The 23,768-nt window shown below is 53.4% G+C and overlaps 2 protein-coding genes across 3 annotated transcripts in view; one reads left to right on the forward strand and one right to left on the reverse strand.

Annotated features, from left to right (window-relative positions):
- TMEM63C (transmembrane protein 63C) overlaps positions 1-23,768 on the reverse strand; it is a 137,861-nt gene that overhangs the window by 110,704 nt on the left and 3,389 nt on the right. The gene's annotated exons all lie outside the window — the stretch shown is intronic.
- Positions 908-12,224, forward strand: ZDHHC22 (zDHHC palmitoyltransferase 22). Its single transcript, XM_003924586.4, has 3 exons — positions 908-1,489; positions 3,350-3,889; positions 9,176-12,224. Exons 2-3 carry the CDS (start codon positions 3,364-3,366, stop codon positions 9,439-9,441), a joined length of 792 nt encoding a protein of 263 aa, XP_003924635.1. The 5' UTR covers positions 908-1,489; positions 3,350-3,363; the 3' UTR covers positions 9,442-12,224.

Consider the following 23,768-nt stretch of genomic DNA (forward strand, 5'->3'; position numbering starts at 1 on the left):
TGTCTGGTGATTCAAGAATAGAGGCTGAGCTGATCAGCATATGGCCCTCATTTCAAGGGATTGTTCTTGTTTTAATCAGCCAGTTGAGAAAGCAATAAACAATTATTTATTGATTAAGTATGCCATCATCCAGAGAAGTGGAACAGGGCAGGTAGGTGAGCTATGACACCCAGGAAATTGAGGATAGTGATGGCACCAATACTCCTGCAGTGCTTGATATTTCTAAGGCTCTCTCTGCTCCCCCACTCCCCCACTGTTTGATGCACACTGGTGTCATTACCCTCTCAGTGCCTCATAGAACTCACCTTAGCAGAGTGGAGCCCTGGAAGGGAAAGGAAATAGAAATGGGAAGGTGGGGGTGGGGCTCCAAGCAGAAGCTTCGAGTTCAAGCTCTGTGTCTGGATAAACTCCCATTGTCTTTCTTTCTCCCAAATCAGAGCTGCCCCTGGGTCCCAGGACAATACTGGGTAGTGTGGAGGCTGAGAGTAGCAGCATTCATGCTAGAACCAGGTTCAGGTCCAGGCTCTGTCACTTCATGGCTGTATGACCTTAGACATGCGACTTAGCTTCTCTGAGCCTCAACCTCCTCATCCCCAGAATGGGGCTCAGCCAGCTTCACAGATCAGGCTGAGAGGATTAAGGAAGCATCTTATGCTAAAGGCTTAGCACATCTCCTGCTACCTAGTAGGGGCCAGATAAGTAGTGTCTCTAATTATGAACTAATCAAGCAGTGCTTGCCCTGGGCAGGCCCTGTTTAAGGGTTTTACATAGATTGTCATTTAACACTCACATCTCTATTTTACAGATAAGGAAACTAGAATCTAAAATCACACTGGAATTTACAGAGGAAGAAACCGGAATCTGGGAGCTCACAGTAGTGAATGGTGGATATTCGAACCCAGGTAGACAGGCTCCAGAGTCCCAACTCCCAACCCTCTGTACATAGCCCTTTCCAGGAGATGACGCTGATCTTCATGGGTGTTGCCCTGGCAAGCTGACCTCTCAAACCCCCAGGGTTCCCTTCAGTCCGAGGGGAGAGCAGGGAAGGTCGTGGGATACAGCCGAGAGGGAGAGGCAGGGTGATGTCTGGAGCATCTACATCAGGGCTGAATCCCAATCTCCCAGCTGGAACGGGCAGCTGAAACCAGGCAGGGAGCCCCAGCCCGCTCAAGGGGAACAGAGAGGGGAGGGGGGCAAATCCACGATGCTGAGACTGGCGGCCAGAGCACCGCCCCCAGGAGCGGAGGGAGGGGTGGCGGGGCTGGGGGGTGCCCAGCTGCCATCCCCGCCGCTTCCTGGCCCCTACTCGCTGGCGCCCAAGTGGGAAGCCAGCAGCTGCCGGTTCCCTCCTCCCCACATCCCCGCTACCTGCCCAGTTCCCGACGCGAAGCGCAGGCTGCGAGCCTGCCGGGCCGAGCCCACAACTTTGCAGCCTCGGGTAGGGCGAGAGCCGGCGTCTGGGGCTCCTCTTGTCTGCGACCAGAGCTCGGTGAGTTCATTTCCTCGCCCCTCTGCGGCGGCGGCAGTGCGGCGGCGGAGGCGCGGGGGGCGACTTCTCTTGCGTCCGGGAGGCAGTGGCCGAGAAGCCGGTGGCTGCCCGCGCGGCCGGTCTTTCCAGGGCTCCGGCTGTGCCGCCCTCCGCCGCGGGCGAGGTGGGCGCTAGTGCTGAACGGACAGTTCCCCGCGCCCCGGGGCCCGACGGGCGGCCCCCGCTTTCCCTTCTCCCGTGAAGGCCGGGGCTGAGGCAGCCGGCCGAGCGCCCCTCACTCCCCTCGCCCCTGTCCTTCGCCTTCCCAGCGCTGCGGCGCATCTGGCTGCTCCCGCGCCCCCCTGGCGACCGGCGCAGGGAAGACACTTGCTTAGCTGGAGCCCCAGGCCGAGGGCTCTCTGGGGTGGGCAGCGCCGCCGCAACCCCCGGCGGCGCAGGACTGGGGGCGGTGCCCAGCCTCCGGCGACCACCCTCAGGCGTGCCCTGCGCTGCGCCCCAGATGCAGAGAGGCCTGCCCTCTCCACGGGCTGCGGGTTCCCGGGGGGCGTTGGCACCTGCAAAAGGGATTCCAAGGTGACCAGTCGCCCGGTCCTGACGGGACAGCCTGGACGGAGGCCCCGTGGCATCCACCCGTCCTAGGCGCAACCGCCTTCCCAGAACTTTTCTCGCGCCTCCGGCTGGCAGATTCCTTAGCCCCTGGAAAAGTTCTCTCCGGCGCACGGAATCCTATTTCTCGGTGGCTTCCGAGGCTGGCCAGGAACCCCGGCTGTGAGGAGTGGGGTGGGGTGGGAACGCGGTGAGGGCTGAGCAAAGCAGCGGGGTCGATCCCAGGAAAGGCTAGCCAAGCATCCACTCGTGCGCACAGGGCTGGCTTGTCAGCATGGAAAGGATTTCGGCGCCATGAGGGTTGTTTGGGTTTCTCCCACCAGGAGGGTGGGAGGCAGGCGCGAAGGAGGGATTTCAATTTCGCCTCAAATGAAAACCCTCTTTGCAAAGAAATAGCCCGGGCAGCCAGCGTTGGAGAGATGTGCTGGCCAGGACCCGCTGACACAGGCATTCTGGCTGCACCCCCACCCCACCCGGTGCCCGAGAGCGACAGTGAATGTATCGATTGTTTTAATTGATTTTTTTAAAGCTAGGTGGCAGAGGCTGCGTGTCTGCACACGCAGATATATACATACACAAATACAGATACTCAAGCGCGCAGATTACACGTACAGAGTCACGCACAAGGACACACACACACACACACACACACACACACACACATCGTGGGCCCGCACGCACACATACCTCCAAAGAGCCTTGGATAACCGGTGAGGTCCCTGAGTGCTGCCCGAGATGTGTGTGTGGATGGGGGCGCACCGGAGGAGAAAGGGGAGTGTGAAGCAGGACTTCCAGCAGGTCAAATGCCTCTGATTTCTCTGCCCCGGACCCCAAATCCTTCCCTTTCTCCTCCTGGGGAGGTCTGAACCAGAAATCCCAAACCTGGGCTTGTTTCTACAGCCACAGAGGGGAGGAGCCCTATCCCCCAGTTCCCCCAACCCTCACAACTCCCGTAGACTGCAAACGAACCCTGCCCTCCTGTGCCTGACTCTGCCTCGCCAAGGCGCCGAGCTGGCTCAAAACCCCAGGCAGCAGTCATTCCCAGATAGGGCCTGGACCCGAGGCCGCTGCGGGCTCGAGGCCTCTGGCCTGCCTGGTCCGGGGTTGGGGAACTGGGTAGGGGAAATCCGCGGGGTAGGGGTTGGGGGCGCGGAGTCGCGTGCAGCGACCCAGACGCGCGGCGCGGATGAGCGCGCAAGGGCGCCCCCTGGACGCCGCAGTCAGCCAGACCTCTTCTCACCCCGGGCCCCGCAGGAATGTAATCGAGGATGCTGGCCCTGCGGCTGCTCAACGTCGTGGCCCCCGCCTACTTCTTGTGCATCTCCCTGGTGACCTTCGTGCTGCAGCTCTTCCTCTTCCTGCCCAGCATGCGGGAGGACCCCGCGGCCGCCCGGCTCTTCTCGCCCGCCCTGCTCCACGGGGCGCTCTTCCTATTCCTCTCGGCCAACGCCCTGGGCAATTACGTCCTGGTCATCCAGAACTCCCCGGACGACCTCGGCGCCTGCCAGGGGGCCTCGGCCACGAAGGCTCCGTGCCCCTCACCTAGCACCCACTTCTGCCGAGTGTGCGCCAGAGTCACCCTGAGGCACGACCATCACTGTTTCTTCACCGGCAACTGCATCGGCAGCAGGAACATGCGCAACTTCGTCCTGTTCTGCCTCTATACCTCCCTGGCCTGCCTCTACTCCATGGTGGCCGGCGTGGCCTACATCTCCGCGGTCCTTTCCATCTCCTTCGCCCACCCCCTGGCCTTCCTCACGCTCCTGCCCACCTCCATCAGCCAGTTCTTCTCCGGTGAGTGGGTCTTGGCAGGCAGGTTGGGCTCTACACAAAGACCTCCCACCCCAAAGGTTGCCGGACCCCAAACCCCAACCCCAAAAGTTGCTAGATTTAGCAAATAAAAATACAGACCACTCCGCTAAATTAAAATTTCAGATTAACAACTCACAATTTTTTGGTATAATTATGTTTCAGATATTGCATGAGACACACTGAGAAAATCTGCTATTGGCTATCTGAAATGCAAATTAAATGGACATGCTGTATTTTATTGGCAACGTCCCCCCTTGCCCCCATCATCCTCATCCATCATGCTGTCCATGTGCTATAAAGCTGTGGCATCCAGGCAATACACCTTGCCAGGCAGGGCTGGGTGCTGGCCCTTCCTCCATGTGGCCCTGTGAGGTTCAACCATGCTATGACCTTCCTCTGCCTGGACCTTAGTCCTGCTCACATGTCACCCAAGGACTCTGCTCTCCAGAGGTCTCACCAACCAATTGCAGTAATATTGAACTTGTTGCCAGCCCAGCCCAGCGGAGGTAAGCCCTGTCCTCCTGCCGATTATGTTTGCTCTCACCAGCCTGTTCTCCAGCCTGCTGATGGCTCAGAGCAGAGGGAGCTTGGGAGAAGCAGGGATTTTTTTTTTTTTTTTTTTGAGACAGAATCTCACTCCATCACCCAGGCTGTAGTACAGTGGTGCTATCTCTGCTTATTGCAATCTCCACCTCCCGAGTTCAAGCAGTTCTCTTGCCTCAGCCTCCTGAGTAGCTAGGATTACAGGCATGTGCCACCACACCCAGCTAATTTTTGTATTTTCAGTATAGACGGGGTTTTATCATGTTGGTCAGGCTGGTCTTGAACTCCTGACCTCAAGTGATCTGCCTGCCTTGGCCTCTCAAAGTGCTGGGATTACAGGCGTCAGCTGCCATGCCTGGACAAGGACTGCACTTTAGTATGCACCAAGGACCACTTCCTGATACCTGGCCCTAGAAGGACTTGGCTCCTGGTGGCAGTTCTTACTTTATTTGGCCTTGATACTGGCTCTTACTAAGTTTCTTCCACTTCCTCCCTATCCTGACCTTTGACTCTGAATGGCTTAGTTTCCACAATAGGTAGTGTCCATGTGCTTGTGCGTCCATGGATGGCAATGTTATCTCCATTTCTCAGATGATGAAACTGAAACTCAGATGGGATTAAGTGGCTTGTCCAGTGTCTTCCTACTACTGAGTAGAGTCTCTGGTCTGCCTCTCAGGTCCTTAATCCACAGTCTGGTGCTCCTCCGCAGTAGCTCAGAAAATAGAGCATGCGTCCTCACCTGTTGGCCTTCTAGGAGCAAAGAAAGATAGGGGGCAGCTATTTCCACTGGACGCCCAAAATTGTTTTGAGGTGCCTGGGCTGAACATTCATAAAAGTTCTGCTCTACCCTGGGGGAAGCCATCATTTCAGTGTTTGTGGTGACTACAGCCCAGTTCTTCCCAGGCGTAGAACTATCTTGCCATTTGGCAGTGGGAACACAGAGGTACAGGGGGAGACCTAGCTATGGGGGCTGCCTTCAGTGCTGGCGGCTGAGCTGGGTCCAGAACTCACAGCTTTCAGGCCTTCTGGATCCCAGCATTGGCACAGGAGGCTGCCGGGACCAAAATAACCAGGACGGGGGAAGGTGGGTGGGTGGGCTAGGGGGTGGAGTGTGAGCACAGACAGGTGGAGGGATGCGGAGAGCCAACAAGCCTGCTTCTACTTTCTTTTCCAAGTGTTTTGCCAACCGTAAAAATGGATGGTTCCAGAAGGAGGACCTTGAAATGGTTTGATTTGAGATAAATCTGGGCTTGAGGCCTGTCCATATGTGCTAGGTTTGATCTGATGGGAGAACAGAGCCAATGAGTACCCACCTTGGGGCCCAGACTCCTGTGCCAGCATAAGGATGAGTTCTAGTGTCTATTCCTTCCTCAGCATACCCACTGGGAAAAGGTGACCAAGACTCCTTACCTCCTACTCTCCCATGTCATCCCTGGTGACCTTTCATCTTTCCTCTAGACAACCCTCCCTCTCTCCCTCCCATGACATACACCCCACCTGTTCAGCTTTCCCTTTCCCATTCCTCTTCTTCCCTAACCCTCAATCCAAACAGTTGAGAGCACCTTCTCCCACCTGCTCAGGAGGACAGGTGGACAGGGAGGAATAAGAAGCATGGGTTGCTTAATACAAATTGAGTTTGAGATCAGCCTGGGCAAGATGGTGACACTCTGTTGCTACAAAAATAAGCAAATAAACAAATACAGTAGATGGGCATACTGGCACGTGCCTGTTGTTCCAGCTACTCGGGAGGCTGAAGCGAGAGGATTGCTTGAGCCCAGGAGTTTGAGGCTGCAGTGAGCTATCATCATGCCACTGCACTCTATCCAGCCTGGGCTACAGAGCAAGACCCTGTCTCAAAAAAAAAAAAAAAAAAAAAAAAAAAAAAAAAAAAAAAAAGAAAGAAAGAAATTGAGCTGTCCCCAACTCTGGTACAGATGTGAGTCAGATCTATCACCAGAGCATGGATGGCTGTGAGTTTGGGCTTTGAGAACTAAAGGAGGGAGGGGTCTTCTAGTGTGTAGGTGAGGCCCTCAGCTGATCCAAAGTGGGAGGTGGCTAGCTAGTTAGCTTTCAGAAGCTGTCCTTTCTTTTGGTGTTGTGGGACCAGTACAGGTTGTTGTGTCACCTCTCTTAACCTTATTCTTATCTGGGAAATGGAGATGCCACCATCTGACCTGTATCTTGGCATTTGGGTAAGTACACCAGCATGGTGGGTGCTACCAGAAAGTCCAGTAGGAGGGAAAGGGGACTCATGTTCATTGAGCACCTATTATGTACCACCCACTATGCATGTCTTGTTTCACCTATTCCTCATGACGAGTCCATATTATCATATCCATTTTTAAGGCTCAGAAATCAAAGACTCAGTAAGGTTAAGTACACCAATGCCACACAGCTAGTATGATTCCAACCCAAGATTTAGAGTCGGGACTGCTACCCTCCAAAGCTCATAGCCTTTCCACTACACCACACTGCCTTTTAGGGGCTGCCTCTCTGAAGCTGTTTCTTGAATGAGCCACTTTGAGAGGGAGAGAGCTACCTGTCCTTGGATGTACTAAAAAATATGCTGGGTAATGATCTGTCAAAGGTGTTATAGATGCTTGTTGGGAGGAAGAGGCAAGGGAGATTGACTGATGTGTCCTTTTAGGCCCATTAGGAAAATTCTGTGATTTTTGAAAAGAAGCAGAACTATTATTAAATAGTCAAGAGGAGCTGAAGCAGCCAGGTCAGGCAACTTCAAACACTTTTAGAGAAAGCAGGTCCCCAGAATAGCCTTTTGTAGCTGCTGCATGGGGCCAAGAAAGGGCCTCAAGGTCTTTTTCTCATGCCTTGATTTAGTGCCAGGAAAAAACCCTGTGGGAAACGGCTTCCATCCGCCCAGGCTTGTTCCTGGGGCAGCATTCATTGCAAGACAGGCCTAAGCTTGACAGCTCTGATGTTCTTACATCCCAGCTCCAGGGCCATCTTTGCCTGTTAGCATTCCTCGCACCAAAGGGCACCATGGACCCAGGATCCTCCATCATGCACATGGCTGCCCAAGCTAATATGTGCCGACAAGGAAGAAGTGGGTCAGGGGATGGACAGCCCAATGTGTGCCCCGTCCCACTGCTGTCCCTGTGCTGGTGGAGGGGCTGCTCTAGATGGCAGCTGGGCCTATCTGTCTCCAACTTTGTAAAACAAACAAACAAACAAAAAATGGCTACCCAAGCTCCTAGGAATGAGGACAAGAGGAAGCTGCTAAAGAGAGAATCTGAATCAGATGCACATCCTCCCTGGCTGCTGAGTCCACCACTGCTCAGAATGGACAAAGTGTTGAAAGCCCAGTTCCCAGAGCTCTGGAAACTGGAGGCTGGAGAGGCTTGGGAAGAGTTCGGCTGGGGCAAGAGAAGGTTAGGGAAAGGGCAAAACATCGTTGAGATTTTCAGGGGCAGAATGGATTGTAAGGTGGGGTACTTAGAGCAGGTGCCCCCGCCCCACCAGAGGAGGTGACAGAGTTGCCCTACAGAGAGCCAAGGGCCAAGGAGGGCTTTTGAATTAACTCCAGGTCCAGTTGCCTGGTTGCTGGGTAGGTCAAGGTAAGTGTCCTTTGCCACAGCTGCCAAAGTACAGCCCAGCCAGGACTCTAAGCCCTGGAAAGAAGGAGAAAGCTTGATCGTTTCAGGAGTTAAACTTGAACTCATTTTGGATGTGGTCACCCACTCTGTAAAATGACCCTCTGCTGGGAGCACTGCACTGAGTGTGAACCAGGATGCTGACCACTCTGTACATCATTTTCTTGAATCATGCAGCCATATGAAATCGTTATTGTTATTATTGTTATACCCATTGTACAGATAAGCAAGCCGCAACTGAGAGGTTAAGACACTTGTGCAAGTCCACACAACTGGGAGACTCAAACCTTGCATGGACCAGACACCCAAACTCTGAGGAAGAGTGTGGAAGCTCTTACTCAGGGGTTATTTAAAACTAGTAATAGGAAGTGCTTGGTTTAGAGGGATTCTGGGGAGATCCTGCTGCATGACACAGGGCTGATGACTTTAGGGGCCTCTTCTAGCAAGTTTTGACTGACGGAACTAGCTCTGGTGGAATGCCATGGTGGCCATATTGTCCTCTTGTTAACATTAATGATGACTGAATTATTCTCTAAGTTGGTGCTCTGGGCTGCCCTTGAGACTAAGCTCATGACTTATTCTTCCCGGCTCTCCATCACACTGTCAGTTTCTGAGTCCTCTCAGCCAGCGCTCCCAGAACAGTAGGGAGAAGGTGCTGCTGTCTAGACAGCTGCCCAGGTACCCATTCCCTCTTAGGGTCCTCAGCTCACCCCTCTCTCCTCCTGAGCAAAACCCCTTCACCCTGCTTCCAGCCCAAAAGGAGAAAGCAGAGAGAGAGAATCATCCCTGACTTTACGGAAACATTATCAGCAGCTAGGTGCTGCCCCAGGAGCTGAGGGCTCTCTTTGCCAAGCTCATCAAACTAATCTCTCTTCTCGGCCACATCTCCAGTTTTCCCCTTTTGCCTCAGGTGCCATCCGCACCAAGAAAAAGGTAGGGCAGCGAGTTCTTCCTTCTCTCCCGCACTGCAGCTGCAGCAATGAAGTTGCTACAAAATGTAGTGCCAGTCTCATTAATCTCCCCCCTTCCCAGTGGAAAGCCTGCCTGGATCACAGTTCTGCAGGTGGCCTGGCTGTAAAGAGGCTCTGGTGTTTTCCCTCCCACTGCCCTGCAGGAGCTGTCCTGGGTTCTGAAATGTTCGTCATCCTCATGCTCTACCTCTGGTTCGCCATCGGCCTGGCCTGCGCCGGCTTCTGCTGCCACCAGCTGCTGTTGATCCTCCGCGGGCAGACCCGCCACCAGGTGCGGAAGGGGGTGGCAGTGAGGGCTCGTCCCTGGCGCAAGAACTTACAAGAGGTCTTCGGAAAGAGGTGGCTGCTGGGCCTGCTGGTTCCCATGTTCAATGTCGGAAGTGAGAGCTCCAAGCAGAAGGATAAGTAGCAGACACTCCCATCATTTATCTCCCTCTCTCTCTGTCTTGACTCCTCCTGAGCATAAAACCACAGCAGCCTTGTCTCCACCCATGACCCACTACAATTTGTGCTGGTAAGGTCCTAGCATTTTCCCCTCGTCTTCCACCCAGGAGAACAGCGTGGGCTGGTGGATCATGACAAGGAGGAAAATGTCCACCCAGGCATTGCTAGGCTCCTCACGAGCCAGCCAGGTGGCTGCTGACCATTAGGCTGCCTCTGCTGTCGTTCCTTCCCCTTGGGACCCCTACTTTCCCCTCTTTCTGGCTCATCCCTTCTCCGCCATGTTTCAGTCATCACTGCTGTCTGCTGGAGCCCTTCCTCTCAGCCCCCATGTTGGGAGAGGGGAGTGGATTCTTGCTGCTGGTATGAGACCTGGGACCTAGAGGCTGGCAAATATTTAAAATCACCACGTGTGGCCGGGCGCGGTGGCTCACGCCTGTAATCCCAGCACTTTGGGAGGCCGAGGCGGGTGGATCACGAGGTCAGGAGATCGAGACCATCCTAGTCAACATGGTGAAACCCCGTCTCTACTAAAAATACAAAAAATTAGCTGGGCATGGTGGCGCGTGCCTGTAATCCCAGCTACTCAGGAGGCTGAGGCAGGAGAGTTGCCTGAACCCAGCAGGCAGAGGTTGCGGTGAGCCGAGATCGCACCATTGCACTCCAGCCTGGGCAACAAGAGCGAAACTCCGTCTCAAAAAAAAAAACCAAAAAACAAAAAACAAAAAAAAAATCACCACTTGTAAGAGGCAGCCAAGTCAGCTCTGCCAACTGCTAGGGGAGTTGGGAAAGAGTGGGTGTGTGTCCGCATCCCCCCTGTAGGAAAAAGAATTCAGTGGTTTGCTGCCCCTGCCCCCACCATCCCAGGTTCAAGATCTTTTTTTCCGGGAGACAGCAGTCAATGGCCTGCTTTTTACAACTGCTACTCCCTGTCCACTTTTCCCCACCTGGCCAGCCCAGCCCAGCCCAGGGCCTGGCTGGATGCTTCCTCTCCCTGGAACTCTTCCAGCCTTTCTACTTGATCTCCAGCCCCCAGGTCTTTGCCAGATGCTGGGAAGGCAAGGAAGAAGGGAGAGGGAAGGAGAATTACTGATAAATGAAGGGGGCATTCAACTGTATAACCATATGGAAGGGTGTGAGAGTGTGTGTGTGTGTGTGTGTGTGTTGTGGGTGTATGTGTTTTGTGTGTGTGTGTGTGTGTGTGTGTGTGTGTGTGAGAGAGAGAGAGAGAGAGAGAGAAGGGTGGTGGTGAGATGTGTTGTTAGAAACATGTAGGAATAATGTCTAGGGGAAAGGGAGAAGTGAGAGGAACAACTGGGTTCATTAATGCCCTGTACAAAGGGCATTCCAGCAGCTGAAACTGTTCAATGTTTGAATGGCTGCCTGTCTGTGAAGGTAGTGAGTACCCCATCACTGAAGGTATTCCAGCAGAGTCTAGGCAGTTGTCTGCCAGGCATGCTGTGGAAGGGATTTCTACATAGGGTCATTCTAGGTGAGCTTACACATTCCTTCCAACCTCAAAGTTCTGGTGTCCTGGTTGTGATTGCTGGACCCAGAGGCAAGATATGCAGAGATGCCTGTGAGATATTTGCTTTCCTGGAGGGGAGTGTGGGCATGGAAGGCATCTGAAAATCAGAACCCAACAGCCATTGGAGAGAGTCTCTGCAGAGACGGGGCTACCTGGGTGGCTGAGGGGACTGGCATTTGAGAACAGGGAGATGGAGCAGTGTCAGTGTTGGTGACTGGAGGAAGAGGGGTGGGGTGGGCAGTGGTGAGTTAAGGCTGGGGAGAGGAGATGACCAGAATATAAGGGTGCAATTCCCAGACCATCCCTGTGCCTCTGACTGACTCCGGTGGAGGCACTGCTGTGTGTTCTGAAACAGAGGACCAGACCCCTGGGGCATATGAGGAAGTGGGGACAACACAAGCGCCTCCTCCTGACTGGGTCCCAAAGCCAATATGACATCCATGCGGGCAGCAGTGCTGCATCCACACCCTGCGATGTCCAACCGCTGACCTCAGCAACCCCGCTGAGAGTGGCACAACACCCTCCGTTCTTGAGCAGAACTTGGGAGGACTTGACCGTGGTTCTGCCTTCACGCCCCCTAGAGAGCTAATGTAGCACTGGCTTGACCTGCTCATACTTCTCCCTCCCATATTCATTCATCCATTCATCCATCCTACATATATTTATTGACTGCCAACTACATTCCCAGCCTCTTCCAGGCACTGGCAATGCAGTGGTGAACGGGATGACAAGATTCATGCCATCAGGGGCAACTTGCCACTGCTGTCTGAGCACTGATTCACACCCCCTGAAAAATGGTCACTCTGCCATCTTGGTGGTTGGTGGACAGGTCATTTGTAAAGAAAGGATGTGATAGAGATGCTGAAGAGGTGAAGCCTAGGCTGCCTCAATGGAGAAGTCACTGGGGGCATTTTCACTCCTAATTCTGGCCATACTTAAGCAACAGGAGGGAGACGGAGGAGGGGAAGGTCTAGGCAATTTAGGCCTTGACTCTTTCCTGACCCCAGAGCTCAAGCTTGGAGCCTTGCGAAGTCTCAGCACAGTGAGGCCTGAAGTCCTGGGGAAGGGCAACAGGGCGACCTCCGGGGTGTTGGCTGCTTGCAGACTGGTCAATGGGGTGACGGCGGGGAGGCTGCCAGATGTGAGACTTGAGTAGCATTTGTACACGTGGTCCCTGTATTGTCCATGAAGAACATCAATAAAATACATGGTTTTAAATTGGATTTGATATGACTGTGTGGGCACTGTTGGTAGCAAGGCTGGACTGCACTGATGCAGTCATACTAGCTGTTCAAATATTTAAAATAAGTATTGAAAATACTTCTTTCTTAGTAAATAACCCTGGCTCATATTCTCTGAGTAACCTACCCCTTCTGCCCCTGCTCCTCCCTGGGGACCCTTGACGTACCCCACAATCCAGCAACTAAAGTGATAATGCCTGGCACATGCATGGACCCCCACCCCCACCCCAGCCCTGCTGCAGCCCTCAGCCAGAGTCCACTGTGCTTTGTCAGGGCTGGGTTATGTGGTGGTAAATATGTATCACCTCTGGTTGGTAACAGGTCTCAGTGCTAGGGTCTATGGACCCACAGGGACCAGGGATGGAATCTTTTACCTAGGAACTTCCCTTTCCCTCCTTCTCCTTTCACTCTTTCTCCTCCTCTCCCTCCCCTCCCCATATCAGAAGACAGGCGAGGAAAAGAGTGCAGAGAGCACCTCTGCTCCTCCTCCACAGACAGAGCCAGCTGCTCCTAGGGATCAGCCAGGCCCCTCCCCCGCTCAGCCCCTGCAACATCTGGACGTCTTAGACTTCCCAGCCCTGGGGACAGTTGGGAGCGTGTTGAGCCCTGCAGGGAGTGGGCCCTGGGCAGGTGAATGGGCAAGGCCTCTGATTCATCCTAAAGACACACAGGCCTGGACTGAGGGAAGATACAACTTCAAAGAGCTGTCGCGGAACCCTCAGCCTAGCCCACTGTCATGATGGTGTACATTCCCTGAACACATGCCAACAGGCGACCAGCGGTGCCCCAGGAGCTGGGTGAATGGAGCTGTGGTGCATCCTCAGCACATTCTAGAGCACAGGCTGTCTATACGCCACAGGGTAGGCACTACACTTGCCTCGGTCACTGTCATATCCTTGACACCTAGCAGGGGCTAGGCACACAGTAGGTGCTCAAAGAATATTGCCTGAATGATGCAGATTTAGCGCTCATTTGCTTACTCCACATCTTATTCCTGTGATGGGCCCAGGACTGCGCTTTGCACACTGTGGGGCTGGAAAAGAGATGAGACCACTCTCTCTTTGAGGAGTTCCCATCCTGGGAGAGGTTTCTGGGAGTCCTCAGAGGAGAGAGCACATTCTGCTGTGAGGTCTGGGGCCTTTCCATGATACAGGGCCTGGAAAGATGGACGAGATTTCAGCAGGCAAGAGGGATACAGAGGGATTTCCAGGGATGGAGAACAGGCCTGGGGCCTTGGGGTACTGGGGATATCACGAAGAGGCAGAGGAGGTTAAGGCTGAGAGTAGGGACCCAAGCAGCCAGGGCTCTGAATGCCAACCTAAGGGACCTGGAGGGCATCTGGCAGGCAATAGGAAACCACTGAAGGTTTTGAGCAAAGGAGCAGCGTGATCAGAGGTAGATTTCAGAAAGCACAGCCTTGGAGGATAGACCAAGAGTAGGAGGAACTGGAGGCTGAGGGACCTGGCAAGAGGCATGTGCTGTATCTCAGTGAGATGTAACCAGGGTCTGGGTGGGAATAGTGGCTGTGGGATTGCAAGAGGGGAAGGATATCACAGGTGCTTCACAGACCCAGGTCACAAGTGGAGGAATGCTTGGGACAGGGCCAAGATGGCCCTGAAGGTTAGAACAGGGTGATTGTTAGGAGGATTGGGGTAGAAAAGATGGTGACACTAGTGCATCCCATGCACCAGCCTCTGCCATTGGCCCATCAGATGACAGTTGATAGTGTCATTCTTTTTTTTTTTTTTTTGAGACGGAGTTTCACTCTTGTTGCCCAGGCTGGAGTGCAATGGCGCGATCTCCACTCACTGCAACCCCCGCCTCCCGGGTTCAAGCGATTCTCCTGCCTCAGCCTCCCAAGTAGCTGGGATTACAGGCACACACCACCACAGCTGGCTAATTTTGTATTTTTTTTTTTTTTTTTTGAGACGGAGTTTCGCTCTTGTTACCCAGGCTGGAGTGCAATGGCGCGATCTCGGCTCACCGCAACCTCCGCCTCCTGGGTTCAGGCAATTCTCCTGCCTCAGTCTCCTGAGTAGCTGGGATTACAGGCACGTGCCACCATGCCCAGCTAATTTTTTTTTTTTTGTATTTTTAGTAGAGACGGGGTTTCACCATGTTGACCAGGATGGTCTCGATCTCTTGACCTCGTGATCCACCCGCCTCGGCCTCCCAAAGTGCTGGGATTACAGGCTTGAGCCACTGCACCCGGCCTCTAATTTTGTATTTTTAGTGGAGATGGGTTTTCTCCATGTTGGTCAGGCTGGTCTCGAACTCCCTACCTCAGGTGATCCGCCCTCCTCGGCCTCCCAAAGTGCTGGGATTACAGGCGTGAGCCACCGCGCCCAGCGTCACCAGTGTCATTCTTAACTAACCACTCTTCGTCTGTGGAGGAAGGGGTTCAGGGACACCTGCCAGTCATTCTTTACAGTGTGACTCCCAAGGTTGGAGTGGAATCATCTGTCAGGGGCAATAGAGGCCTACGTGTTAGAATGAGCTACTTGGCTCCCCAGTGTCTCAATCTTTCCATTCAGAAAGTGGGTACGCTGCTTTGGCCCATGCCCTAGTGTCAGATTAGGCAAGGCAGGAACTGCTTCACTCTAAGCTTCAGACACCCAGGGAGTTGTGGAAAGAGGACAAACTTGAGGAGTCGTCAACACAGGTCCCCTCCACTGTAACAAGTCAGTCCTTAGGTCCCAGGGCCATCTGTTAGCCAGTCTTTCTCCTTAGGAACATGACTGTCCTTGTTACTGTCTATACATTGGGTCCCCCAAATACTGTGGCTCCTGTCTGTACCCAGTGTCCTCTAACTGGCCTCATTGCTCATGAGATTCCCCCTCATCTCCCTCCTGCCCCGCCTCTTGGCATGCCTTCAAGGATGCTTGGGAAGCAGCCCCTCCTGCCAGGAAGAAGAGGAGGGATGGGCAGAGAGAGAGGAGGCATTGCTCCTGACTTATTTGAGACACGTTAGCGATGAGGCAGAACCTTGGGCCTGCTTACCAGCCACAGTGAGCCTGCTGGGGGGAGCTCTGGGCGGGAGGCGTCTAGGGGTAGCTCGGCTGCTTCTAATGTTGGCCTGTGCTCCTGCTCTCACTCCCCTCTCTATGCGCAGTACTGGCCCAGCTCCTCCGCTCATTCCTCAAAAACATTTATTGATGCTGACTCTCTGCCAGGCATGATGCCAAGAAACAGGAAGGCAAAGATGAAAGGGACCCAGTACCTGACCTCAGAGAGCTCACTAGGAAAAGAAAAAATTGCAGATGGTTGTGATTCAGTGGCATGAAATTGCTGATGGGAGGGACAGGGTGCTACAGAAGCCTGGAGGCGAGCACTCACTTGACCAGAGTGGACCTGAAGACTTTCCAGAAGAGGCAACATCTGGGTCATGCAGGATGAATAGGAGGTGGCCAGGCAGGGCTGTGGGTGCGAGTGGAGGTAGGAGGGACTGTGTGGAGGCAGAGAGACCAGGGTATTTCTGGAAATTGCAAGTCTGCATTTAGGAAAGATGGGATGTGAGCACATACCTGCAGCAGAACTGGAGGTTCTGTCCTCAGGCCATGCTCCCCAAGGACCCTGCCTCCATCCTCTGATCACTTCTTACAAAACCCTAGCTCACACCAGCTCATGGTGTCCCATTTGGGTGAGTCAAGCATGACTCTTCAGGTTGGCGATCAAAGGTAGAGGGTTAATTTCATTTCCCAAAGAATCAGCCCAAAGATGGGAACATCAGAGACTCCTAGTCCTCTCTCTGGGCCCGAAGAGCTCTGCATCACTCTGGGAGCTCCCCATCACTCTTGCCTTCCTGCACAGCCTCAGCAAATGGCGTTGGAAGGACACTGTTCCTACCAGATGGCTTCCAGGAGCTACAATAGAACTGGAAAGGCCGGGACCCTGAGAGGTAAGGAGTGACATTTTGTTACGTACAGTGCCCCATCTGGACTGGCAAGGCACCTCTCTGCATGGCCTTCTGCACCCTGGTGGGCACCTCCCCACAACCCATAACCTGGTGGCCCTGTGTGCCCCCCTCCTTTAGCCTTGGCCCCTCCCAGCCCCTCCTCCACACTGCAGTTCTCCATAGGACCTTTCCTCAACTGGTCCAGCCCCCTGGGAACCTTCTATCCCAAACTCACACTACTGAAGGCAGATCTCTGTCACTCTTACTTGCTCACTCCTGTAGGTTTTGTTTCCTAACTACTGTGTGCCCTTGGAAAGCAGAAATGGAGATGGTGGAACCCTTTAGTTTCCACCGTCCCTAGCATGGTGTAGGGCACAAACATTATTGTTGACACAGTCATTCTATTACTGGTGATAACAATCAAGATTTACTGAGCCTTCCCTACATGCCAGGCCCTTGTCCTACACACATTTTATCTGTATTAACTCATGTATTCCCTACAGCAACCCTACAAGGTATGTTTTATTATAACCCTGACATTCCAGGTTAAAAAAAAAAAAAAAAGGCACAGAGAGGTTGTGTCATTTGGCCAAAGCCTTAAGCTAGTAAGTGGCAGAGCTGGGATTCAAACCCAGGCTGCCTACTCCAAGGCCTATTTAACCTGGCACTAGACTGCCTTTCCATCGTGGAATATGATAGACACACAATGCATTCCCTGCTAAAAATTAACAAGGAGCCAAGTTGCTACTCATTCATTCATTGAACTGGTCATTCAACATGTTTATTGAGCACCTACTACATAATAGGCACCAGTAGATACAGAGAAAGGAAGTAGGCTCAGCTTGCACCCTGCAGAGCTCTCAGTCAGCTGCTTATGGTGACTTTGCAGGGAAAGTGGGAGGGGATTCCTAGGTCTTCCCCAGCTGAGGATTATGGGCAGATTGCCCCGGATGAAGCCACTTCTTCCATGGCAGAGCATCGGTGGAGGTCTCAGGACAGTCAGGGCTGGGGCTCAAGGATGATCCCTAGCCAGGGAAAAAGCCCAAGTTCGTTCCAGATGGCGGCCCTCTCAGGCAGTGTTGAGGTGCCTGCAGGAGGGGACCAGACCCTGGCAGAGGGCCAAGCACAGCCCGGCACACCTGTACCCCCACCCCTGCTGACCAGGGCATGAAGGCACCAGACTAAAATGAACATGGGGTCTGAGGAGGAAAACATCTGCAAAGCCTGTCTATGACAGAGGGAAAAGAGAAGCCTCCGGGGGGCCGCGGCTAGTGAAGTGGGGTCGCATGTGAGGGTCCCCCCATGGAAGGCCAAAAAGCTGTGTAGGAGAGGACCAGGGGGCTGACCTGGAATCCAGAGCAAAGCAGAGATGGCGCTGAGGTCTTCCAAAGACGCAGTCCTGTGTATGGGCTTCTCCTCAGCCTTCGTGTCCCCAAATGCCCCCTTTCTGGCCGGCTTGTGATGCCTGAAATTCCCCTACCATGAATATGTCCTTCAAAATAGCATTTTGGCTCTCCAGGTCCTTTGTTTCCAATTCTGGGAGGTATTTGCCACTAAAGACCTTGAAATGAGGCTGCCTTCTTTTTCTGATTGACAGCTGTGAGGTGGCCAGAAGCTGTCTGAAGGGGTGATTTTACGTAGAGGGAAGTGGAGAGCGGTGGCCAAGGTGTGAGGTACTCTGTGGCACCACGCACTGGGGAGGCCATGCAGGGTGCGGGCAGGGCAGACCAGAGGGGCAAGGACTGAGGTGGCAGGGGTTGCAAGGCTGAGCAGGGCTGCTCCCAAGTCCCCAGTCAGTAAGTGGCGTGCTGCAAAGATCACGCTGTGAACCCGGAGTGCCCAGTGGCTCTCAGTTCCTGAGTGACCCTGGGCGGGTCACTGCCCTTCGTGAACACTGGACTCACTCTTAGCCTTGGCAGGGATTGCACACACTTGGTCCTCAATGGGGCACGTGGTTTTAACGACCCCCAACGGGGCAAGTACCTTTTACTTTGCCACAGACTCCACCCCTCCCTATTGCCCAACCCAGAGCCACCACACAGTCTTCCCTTGGCTGTCTGGACCCTGGAGGCTTTGATTTTATGACCCCTGAAAGGCAAGCTTCAAGAGGGCTCAGTTTTAGTCGCAACCGTGCCCTAGATGGGCTGCGAGATCTTCCACAAGCCACTGAGCCGCGTTGCGCAAACCTTCCACCAAGCGTGCTTTGCTGTGCAGGGGACGGTGACAGGAGGGGGAATACGACTGCACAACTGGAAAGACAGGGGAGGGGAAGTGACACGCATTGGATGCCCAGCAGCAGAGGTCACCAGCAACAGGACGGTTCTTGCATGTGCTCAAAGACTGCAAGGATTGCTGTCTTGCTCCAGGTGGAAAGAGAGAGTAGGATACCCAGGGAGGGAAGCCAGGGGGCTCAGCTGAAGGGCAACGCGGCCCCTCCACCTGACTCGCCCGCCGCCGAGGCCATGAATTCCCTCGCGCGTTGCGGGTAATTAATAAACAGACGAGCAGGCGCGGGGGGCGACGGCTCGCTGGAGGAAGAACGTAATTAGCAACGCTTTCGGGAGAGAAAATTAAATTACAGGAAGCAATGGTGCCGGCCACGGACCACAAAACCCCGAAGCCGATTCCTGAGGCCCCTGCGCGCATCGGGGCCGCCTTTCCATCGCCGCGGCCGTGGGACGAAGGCCGCGCAGCGTGGGGCGTCTGTCCGGGCTCGGGCTGCGACGCTGCCGCGCGTGGCCTCCCCGGCACCCGCCGGAGCCCGCGGCCGTGGCTCAGGCCCGCCAGGAGGGGGCGCCGTCGGGCCTCGGCACTCCGCTCTCCCGGCGCGCGCGCTCTGCGCTTGGCGGCTAACGCTGGGGGCGCGGGGACCGCGGGCCGGAGCCCACCTGGGCCCTTCTCGCCGAGCCGGAAAGGGTGAGATCGGGGGCCCAGACTCGTGATGCCAGCAGTGGTCTCACTCGAAATTCATCTACGCGTCAGGTGGGGAGAACCGGCCTCAGCCGGGGAGCGGGCGGCAGGTAGCGCAGGACACTGCGGTCGTGCCCACCGCCCGGGCTCCGCGCATCACCGCATCTCCGAGAGCGCGCTCCGAGCCCAGCCCCTCAAGGGACGTTCTTAGTCCTCGGGCGCCACCACGGCCGGGGGGCTTCCCCACCCCACCTGGAGGGTTTTCTGTTTGTCACAATAGTGACCATTCCTGAGCTCGCGCTAGAGCCAGGCCTGGTGAGTGAGCACTTGGCTTAGGGAAGGCACCAAGCCCTGTGCGGTGTGATGATTAGCCCTGCTGGGCCGAAGAGGAAGAGGAAACGAGCTCAGAGAGGCGGAGGAAGTCGCCCAGGAACACACAGCTGGCAAGACATTGAAATCCACATCCCATTGGCTTCTGAGCTCTTCCCCAGTAGGGGAGCGCCTGTTTTTGATTCTCAGTCTCTAGCACAGAGCCTCGCACGTGGGTGCTCAGGAAGGATTTCTTGAAGGAATGGCAGATTTTTCCTTGTTTGTCAAAAGCGGGGTGCTCATAGCTGAGAGGGGTGTGAGGATTAAATGAGATGGGGTGTGTGTAAAACACCTGGCTGTGACTTGGACTACGTGAGCAATTAGTAAAAGCTGGTGCCAGTGTTAATCGCTGGGGATTTTTTAAAAAATGTAGATTCTGAATCAGCAGGGCCTGTGACTGCATTTCACACAAGCTCCCGGGTGTTGGCGATACTGCAGATGACAGCTGCTTTGCTGTGTGGAACTGGTCCCCACACCTCCTCACCCCAGCCCCAGGTTCAGTCCCCCACAAGGGAGCCAGTGCAGTTGTTCCCAGCTTCGGCTGCCTATCTGCAATCACCTGAGGAACTTTAGAGATAACCCCTCCGCCCACCCCCGGGCTAGGGGAAGAAAGGTCTTTTTCCCAGAGTCTGACAGGTCTCTGCCCAGGGAAGTGGCCTGGGCATGTTCAAAGATTCCTGGAGGATTCTGCTATGCAGCCAAGGCTAGAACCACTACAGTGGAGCTGTCTGAGGAAGGCAGTAAGTGAACAGAGGTGGTTTGAGGAAGTTCACCTGATGCAGGTGTGGAGGACAGCTTGTGCAGGAGCCTGGAGGCTGAGTCACCAGCTAGGAGGCTGGGCCAGGCATGAGATGAAGGACCTGGCTAGGGTAGGGCTGATTCCTCCAGAGCTCCCAGCCCACCAGCTGTATAACTCTAAAGGAGGGTGAGGCCTGGGACAGGCTGGGGAGAGCTGGAGAGCATGCTTGGCAGGTATTCTGCAGGGTGTGTACGAAGGAGGGGCTCTGTTCTGGGGGCACCGGGGTGCCAGAGGCAGGCAGGGAGCTGGATTGTTTTGCTGGCCACTGCCTGTAAGTACAAAGTGGAAGGCTGGCCTTGGACTGAAGCCAGCTCAGAGGGCCCAGTCTTTGTTCTTGGAATGGCACGATTCACTTGCAGTAGCAATCTTACTGTTTACCGAGCACCCACGATGAGGCCACTGTACTAGCCACTGTACATTAAGGCACAACAATCTTTCAGAGTTGACAGTAACTTAACAAATGAAGAAACAAGGCACAGAGAGGTTATATAACTTGCTAGGATCACGCAGAGACCAGATCAAGATTTAAAGCCATGATTATTTTCCATCTCACCAAGATGTCTCTACTCCTGTTCTTTCCTTTGGCTAAAACACTATTCCCCTTCCTGTCTACATCTGTATCAGGTGAACTCCCTTGAAACCCCTGTGCTCACATTACTGCTCTCCTATTTTGTCTCTGTGTAACTGACATAATCTCCAAAATACAAAAGTTACATTCTTCATCTCAAGTGAAAGGGCTATTTGCAGATGACTGACCAGGAACAGACGGCTTATCTAAGTTCTACCCTATGCCAAGACTGGGCTTAGATCTCAATCATCTTGAGTTCCTCTCCAGGTCTCAGGGAGCTCCTGCGACTCTGGTCTGTGATTTTCCTTGGGCACCAGGCACAACCTTGCATCACTCCTTTTCCCGTGGGTCATGACTCCTGGCTCAGATGCCTGGGCTCCAAAGCCAGGGACCACATGTGTCTTTCTATAGACCCTGGGCCTCAACAAGTATTTGGTGCTGCCAGAGCCAGGACGGGGGTGAGTCAAGCAAGAGGTCATGTGAATGCCTGTGTCAGGGAATCTGGGGAAAGCAGATGCAGGTGCTGTTGTGGGTGAGCTGGAAGTCTGAAGGTGAGTCACTCAACAGGTTAATCTGCTGCTGCTAACTCCCTCCTAGTGTGCTTGGGTGTGTTGGGGTGGACTTATCAATTTATTGCGCCTATTCAACACTTCTGTTCTCAACTTCATAGTTGCATATTAAGAACTCTTGCCCTAATCAAAGGGTCCTAACCCCAAAGGTTATTAAAGCATTATCTTTAATATATCATATCACCTTGAATAGGCTTATACTCCCAGCTTTGGATGTTTAAGACCTAGAGAGACCAAAACTGTCAAAGGGGCAATTGACTGACAGTGACTAACAATGATTGTCAAAGGGGCAACTGACTAGCAGTGATTGTTACTGCTACCTCCCACAAGACTAGAAGGAGGGACCCATGTCTGTTTTAGCCACCATTTTATATCCACAGCTCAGTCAGCGGCTGGGATATAAACGTGTTGAAAATTTGTTACCCTGAAATAACAATAACAATGCTTTGGTCGGGTAAGCTGCAGGAATTATTAAACCTTTCAGAAGAAGAAATGATCAGGTTTGAGAATACAATTTTCGGGGGAGAGGTGTGAAAATCCGAGTGATGGGGACCATGTTTTTGAGGATTTTAAAAGTGGGACCTACCCCAGGGCTGATCTGTGACCTTGTGTTTTCTGGTGCCTGCTCACCTCACCCTGTGGGTCCAAGAACCTTTTCTTCCCTTGAATTAAATGTCTCTGCCACGTTGACTTGTTTTGTTTTTAATCATTCAGTGCATACTGTCCCACATGTCCAGATCCCCATGCAACGGATGCGGCCAGGAGCTAGTCCTGGTCATGGGCTGAGCAGAAGCGACACGGTCACTGCAGCCCAACCTGACTAGTACAATCAGCAACGTTAGCAACGTACTAGCTAGAAGCTTCACAGCACAACTGAGGCTTACAAAATGCTTCAAGAATAAAATCAGCACAGGCTGGAAAGCACAGTAACTCTAAATACACCAAGCACTAACTTGGATATCCTTTTTAAAAAACAGAAGGCTTTCTTTCACTTTAAAGTTACCCTTTGGGCCTGGTAGAGCCCAGGGGATCATTACTGAAAACATACAGTCTAAACCATGCCTGTCACTGTGCTGTCGGGCTGCGGGTATTTGGGGCGGTTTGTTGTGATGGTTCACTGCCCTTTCTCTGTGTGTTTTGCTGAAACGAAACTCATTTGCATTTCCTGAGCAGCCCAGTGATAAGAGGCCCAGAAATCTTGCTGGAGCACAGAGGGGAATCAGAATGAAACGTTTATCAGCAGGACCACCAGGCCTCCGGGGCCAAGTTTTCTAGCCACTGTTGAGGACAATGCAGGACTCGTTGAGAGCGTGGTGTTCAGTTTTAACTTCTTCAGGCTGCTTCTCTTCCCCCAACTGGACAAAGTATTCATTTGTGCAAGGGTTGAGTGGAGATGATGGTTTCAACCCAGCTGTCTGCAGAGACATGATTATGGTTTACCATCTACAAGTGGTGACAGGTCTTGATTTTTCAGGGCTTCTGGTTTTTCACTCTCACCTTCAAATTAAGGGCAGGCCCCATGCCAAGCACGCCCATATGCTCACCCAGCGGGCAAGGGCTTTGTGGGCTGTCCCCAGAGAACAGAGAGGGCTTTGCTCTCTTCTGTTATAAAGGCATGTACCAGGATGAACGAGCACGCCTCCAAGGCCACTGCAATTCTTGAGATCTAGTGAGTCTGTAGGAAATGTAAAGGCAGCTATTTTTACTCTCATGCTCTCCAGCCACTCTGACTGCCTTGCTGGAAGGATAATAATCACTCCACCTGCCAGGGCCCTCACGCGGGCTGGCCACAGGATCCAACTTTCGGTTTTCCTTCGCCTTCATTTTCTAACAGCTTCCGCCCACTCCCTGGGTTAACTTCGTACTCTATGGGCCCGTCTTGCTTTTTTGCTCAGCTCATCTCCTCCAGCTGCTGTAATTTGACGCAGGAACCATACAGACTGTTCTTTCAAGCAATTCTGTCTTGCATAACTATCCTTCAGAAAGAGATAGGAAAGCCATGTGTTTTAAGAATAAAGTGGGGCCGGGTACTGTGTAATCCCAGCACTCTGAGAGTGCTGTAATCTCAAAAGCGCTCATGCCCGTAATCCCAGCACTTTGAGAGGCTAAGGCAGGCGGATCACCTGAGGTCAGGAGTTCAGGATCAGCCTGACCAATATAGAGAAACCCTGTCTCTACTAAAAATACAAAATTAACTGGGCATGGTGGTACATGCCTATAATTCCAGCTACTTGGGAGGCTGAGGTAGGAGAATCACTTGAACCCAGAAGGCAGAGGTTGCGGTGAGCTGAAATCGCACCTTTGCACTCCAGCCTGGGCAACAAGAATGAATCTCCACCTCAACAACAACAACAACAACAACAAAAAAAAAAAAAAAAGAGGAAAGGAAGGATTCTGAGAGGAAAAAGCCAAAATG

The sequence above is a fragment of the Saimiri boliviensis genome, chromosome 2 (assembly GCF_048565385.1).
Source record: "Saimiri boliviensis isolate mSaiBol1 chromosome 2, mSaiBol1.pri, whole genome shotgun sequence".
Lineage (NCBI taxonomy): Eukaryota > Metazoa > Chordata > Mammalia > Primates > Cebidae > Saimiri > Saimiri boliviensis.